Source organism: Pteropus vampyrus, unplaced genomic scaffold, assembly GCF_000151845.1.
Source record: "Pteropus vampyrus isolate Shadow unplaced genomic scaffold, Pvam_2.0 Scaffold431, whole genome shotgun sequence".
Lineage (NCBI taxonomy): Eukaryota > Metazoa > Chordata > Mammalia > Chiroptera > Pteropodidae > Pteropus > Pteropus vampyrus.
In genome coordinates this window covers 154201-160285 of record NW_011889212.1, presented here as the reverse complement: position 1 = coordinate 160285, position 6085 = coordinate 154201, and the positions used below count along the sequence as shown (strand labels likewise).

Here is a 6085-nt window from a genome sequence, read left to right as displayed (position 1 = left end):
TCAAAGCAGTCTTACATGCATTATGTTGTTTTACATTTATAAAATTTTATGGGGTGCTGATCTCCTAATGTAAAGATTAATGTAAAGATTATAAAGGTTATGATTATACTTAGGTTTGAATTCCATCTCCTCGAGTTCACAGTAGCATGGCTTTAGGAAATTTAAGTGAACATTCTGAGCTTATTTTTAATCTGTGTTATAAGTATAATTATCTGTCCAAAAACTTTCTTTAGGATTAACTGTGATAATGTCTGCAACGTAAATAATATAGCACCTTAATATAAGCCAATTCGAGTAGATTTGTTTTACTTTTGTTAAGGGATGAATAGGGATGTAGAATTTTCTAGAAGACATTATAGTTTATTTTATTCGTCTCAAAAGCAAATATGAGTTTCTTTTCCTCTGTTCTCTCTTTTTCTGCATCCTGTAATCAGATAAGAAAAAAATGCAGATAGAATTCAATTTTGTTGAAGATTGATCCCTGAATATGTCTGAAAGATTTAATGTTATAATCAGGAAACTGTTAATATATCACAGTGTTTAAGGACAATGTGGACTATAATAAATCTATAGTGATTCCTCTGATTGTCTTACATTTATGTTGAAATTATTTACCAGAAGAATAATAGTAATTCTTTAGTAGTTATCAGTTTGTTCAGTTTTTCTATTTCTTCCTGATCGTGCCTTAGAAGATGGTATGTTTTAGGCACCCTGAGAAATGTACAAGGAAATGGTTAGCCTAAAAGAATTTATCAATTTACAAATACATTTGGGTCACACTTTCTTTAAAATATTCTTAGAACCCAGTCCTTAAATTGCTTTGTTCTGACCCAATAAATGACTGGATTTAAACAAGGAGGAATAGCTACATACAGATTGGCTAGGAGTATGTGAATGTAGTGAGGAGCATTTCTGCCATACCAGCGAGTCACAAAGGAGATAAATGCTGAGGTATAAAAAGCTAGATGACACAGACATGTGAACCACATGTGCTAAGTACTTTGAGTTGGGCATCAATGGAAGGAAGGCAGAAAACAGCTCTTAAAATCTGAACATAGGAAAGGGCAATGAGAATCAAGTCAAAGATGAGGATAGCAATGGTAAATAAGCCATAGATGATGTTGACTCTTATGTTAGCACAGGCAAGATAGGCAATTCCCGTGTGTTCACAGTAGGTATGGGGAATGATATAGTGTCCACAGAAGGACAATAGCTTGAGAATAGGGAAAAAGAGGATGACAAGGAGAGCCTGGCCTCCCTGCTACAACAGAGGCCATGATGGCTACCATTTTGTTGGTGAAAATAGTGATATATCTCAATGGATAACAGATGGTGAAAAAGCCATGTGCTCTTGCCTTGGCCAGGAGCACATCAGACTCCATACCCGTGTGAGTGTGGATAAAGAACATTTGGATGAGGCAGCCTTCAAAGCTTATTTCCCTAAAGCTGAACCAGAAGATGGCCAGTATCTTGGGGATGGTAGAAGTGGAAAGGCCTAGATCAATACATGAAAGAAGAGCCAGAAAGTAGAACATGGGTTGATGAAGACTCTGCTCAGTCTTGATCACAAGCAGGATTGTGATATTCCCCACAAGTGCTATCAGGTAAACAACAAAGAAAGGGAAGGCAATCCAGATATGGAAAGCTTCCAGACCAGGTATACCCAGCAGAAGGAAGGCAGAAGGATATGAAGCAGTGTCATTGACAGAAGACATCTTCCTGAGAACTCTTGGAAAATACTCTCCTGTCTTCTTCAGTATTTCTGGGGAGACATAAGGGAGTATATAACGGTCGGATATCACGGTATATGATAACAGTCTGATTAAACTGTTAAGAACATAATGGAAGGAAATGTGAAGTCAATTCACTATCAGACATATTTAAATGACTACCTATCGAATTTAATATTCTATGGTGATGTGGAAGTTAGAAACAATCTTTTCTGATGGAAATGTGGTGTAGCGATTCATGATCATCCTTAGCTCATTCTTTTTTGAAATGCTCTCTACATATGCTAGTTTCAACTGAGAAACCTTTCAGTAACCAGAACTTGTGTAACATTTTCAAGTTACCTTGGTTACTTAGTTGAGCAGATACATAAGAGTAAACTCTCCAAAATGTTATTTTAAAATAGGACATGAAATTAAAATAGAAAGTAACTTTGATATGATTGTCAAGAAATATCCACTTACAAGGTTCATCTGCATGTCATATTATCCTCTCCGTAGGTATTATTTTTCTGTTTATTTGCTCTAATAAGACTGTGGTTATAGCTATTTTTAATGAAATGGTGATTTTATGCTGTGGTTTATGAATTAATTGATGGTTAGTCTTTTTCTTTTACAGTCAAAGTTGTGATTCATTATATAAACAAATAATACAAACAAATGATAATCTTAATAGAGTTAGAAAAAGTAGTCATTAATTTAGGCTTCATGTATGATTGAAAAAAACCATTTAGTACACTAGGCAAAAAATAAAACTTATTCAATTGGTGAAAGGAATCTATGAAAAATCTATAGCTAATATCATACTGAATGGTGAAACACTGAAATTTTGTGCCAGGGATTGGAAATAAGGCAAAAATATAAACTAGCATCAACATTTTACTGAAAATTTTAACAAGGTCAATATGTCAAGAAAAAAGAAATAAAAGAAGGCATTAATTTTGAAATGAAAGAAGTAGACATTCCTATTCGTAAATGACATGAACACTTACAAAAATTCAAAGACTTTAGAACCAATCATTTAGCTCATCCATTACTCAAGTGTAAGCATCAATACTTTTTCTATAGAATATTAACAAATAATTGAAAATTTAAATTTAAATTATAATTTTGTAAAAATTTACAATACCACTTACAATGGCATCAAAAATCTGGAGTACTTAACAACAAGCACTTATAAAACATGAAAGAAATTAAAAAGACAAAAACATTTTAATTCTATATCATATCCATGGTTTAGAAGACTAAAATATATTAAGATGTCAATTCTTTCTTAATCGATCAATAAATTTAGAACAGCTTCAAACAACACCGAGAAACTTAAGTGTATTCTAAAATAATTATAAGAATACCCTAAATATATTGGAAAAAGAATAACAAAACTGTGGGACTTATAGTACAGGACTTCAAACTTATAGAACTATAGTAATCAAGGTAAAGTGGCATTTGCACAATGATAGGTAAATAGAGCATAATATATAAAACAGAAATAGATACATTTTATGTGCTCAATTCAATTTTACGAAGAGTCCACTCTCATAATACAATGAGAGAGAAGAATTGTTTCTACCAATGATACTGGTACGATTGCCAATAATTATGAAAAAATGTACCTTGATTCCAACTTCACAACATATATAAATATTTAGATTTCTAAAACACACCTACATATTTTTTTAAAAGCTCAAATTCTAACATCTATAGAATCAAAGGAAGGAAAAAAAAACTTTTGCATCACAGTGGAAAGTAATAGTGTCTTAGATCACAAAAAATAACCATAAAAAGTGGTCTTACATGTTATCAATTTTGAAATTTACTTTTAAGAAAGTGAATTTGAAGAGCAAAGACTGGGAGAAAGTATTCACAATCCCTCATTTCTAAAAAAATAAGTTATACCCAGAACAAACAAATCAAAAAAACAGAGGAAAATTTAACTTTATATGGTTAACTTACAATGCAATAGACATATGATGTATTATTGAATTGTACACATGAAACCTATGTAATTTTATTAACCAATCACCCCCATTAATTAATTAAAAAATAAGAAAAACAGCAATGTAAAAAAACCTAAACCGATACTTGTCAAGGGAAAATATAGCAGTGACATTAAAAGTCTCAAAATCATTAGGTATCAGGAATTCTACATTAAAACTGTAATGAAATATTACTACACATTCACTAGAATAGACAAAACTAAAAAGCATAAAAACACCAAAATTTTGACAAGGATCTGGAACAACATTCTCCTAAATTACCTCCAACAATTGAACTCTTAGGTGCTTATCGAAACAAATGAAAGTGCAAGTCCACACAAAGATTTTGACAAGAATGTTCATAGCTTTTTTTGCAATTGCCCAAAGTGGAGACAGCACAAATACTCATCAATAAGTGAATGTACAAATCAATTTTACAATGTTTACAAAATGAAAATTTATTTAGTAATAAATATAGATTGACTACTTATACTTCCAATTACACAGATGAATCTAAATCGTAACACTGAGCTACCAATTTTTACTAGCTACTAAAGAATACTAACTACATAATTTCATTATATGAAGTCCTAGAGCATACAATGAAAACAGGAGTTGAAAATATCTATTCACTGGTTGTCAGGGGCTTGAGAGAGGTCAGGAATGGACTGGGAAGGAACATAAGAGGATTTTTTTGAAGTGCTAGAAAAGTTATATATCTTAATAGGGGTGTATGATATATAGGCAAATACATTTGTCAAAAATGTACAGATAAGATTTGTGCATTGAAATATATGTAAATTTTATCTTAAAAAATCTTTTCTGAGAAAATAGATGGTTTACGGTTGTCGAAATTGGATGATGAGAACATTTTGCATCTCTGTGTAGTTTGTATGTGTTTGAAATGAGATATAATATACATCTAGTCAAAATAAATGTCAACTTTAATATTTTATCATCAAAAGCACAATATCATTTGCTTTAATAAATATCTCGATTTTGGAGTTTATTTTAAAGATAGAGTAATTTACTTCAATTAACCCAGAGAGCTAGAAATTCTAAAATCTAAGTACCTAAGTAACTCAATATTTCACAATAACACTCAGAGAGCTAGAAATTCTAAAATCTAAGTACCTAAGTAACTCAATATTTCACAATAACACTCAAAGAACATAATATAAAATAAACAACTTATGTTAAATATTCTGTAATGATTTCTGTTTTGAATGGGATTTAGCTTTTATTCTTAATATTTTACTTCTTGGAAATGGTCGTTGATAATGGTCGTACATACTTAGAGGCAGTAATTTGGAGTCAGAAATATATAAAGGGCTTTCTATGACTGTAACTCAGTCTCAAATAGCTAAAATTGACTTTGTGATATGTGATAATGGATAGAGTTCAGAATCTAAAACAAAAATACCTTCACAGCAACATCTAATTGGTGACCAAACATCTGGGCATGTAGCCAAGCAAAGTTGACATATAATATTAAGCATCAGGAAGAGCAAAAGATATGACAAACATGGCTCCTATCTTCATGGAGCATAATAATAGAAAGAATAAGAGTGAAGACTTAAAATCTATACACATGTATAAGAAATGAATAAAAGGAATGCAGAGTTATTCCTAAATATTAATTTAAGGAAACCCTTAAATATGAGAAAGAAAAATGAGTGGAATATGTTGATCCAAGGACAAAAAGAAAAAGGGGTTTAATGAGGGGACTGATTTCAGTCACTAAACAATATAAGGCCTAGGATAATTAACATTTTATTAAATACTTGAGATTAATATGGATTTAAAATTTTAAGTATTTTTGAACTTGTATTTCTTTCTGAAATATTTTAAAATCTTAATTGAGATATAATTTACATCCATAAGATTTATTGTTTTAGTGTTTTTACTATAGCTTTTACTATATTTAGAGTTACACAACCATAACCAAAATTTAATTTCAGAATATTTTCATCACCACAAAAGGAAATCTCATGCTCTTTAGTAGTCACTGCTCATTTTCCATGATTATTGTACTTCCAAACATACTATCTAATCTCTCTATATCAACACATGGCCTATAATATAAAGAAACTAAAAGTCATCAGATTGAAACCTTGGTTGATTATCATATTCACGCATGGATTGTATTTCCTTCGTTCTTCCCTCTGTCTTGTTATAATGGAAACATTGACCTTCTCCCATTTAACATTAATTCCTTCACTGTTTTCCTAAGTCCTTTGATAGCATATGCCATATTTCTAAACAATGGCATCTATAGCAACTCGATTGAATCTTCAAGTGCTCTAGTATATCCTCCCATCTCTCTCTTGCCCATTTTTGTCTCATACTTAATATACATCTTTCTCAGCAGTCTATCCTAGC

General features: G+C 31.2%; 1 protein-coding gene across 1 annotated transcript; it reads right to left on the bottom strand.

The window, feature by feature from the left end:
* Window positions 1-785: 785 nt before the first annotated feature.
* LOC111732147 (olfactory receptor 52E4-like) lies at window positions 786-1715 on the bottom strand. The gene is given in 3 exon segments (XM_023523898.1): window positions 786-967; window positions 970-1252; window positions 1254-1715. Coding segments are annotated over 3 exon segments (927 nt in total).
* Window positions 1716-6085: the final 4370 nt, after the last annotated feature.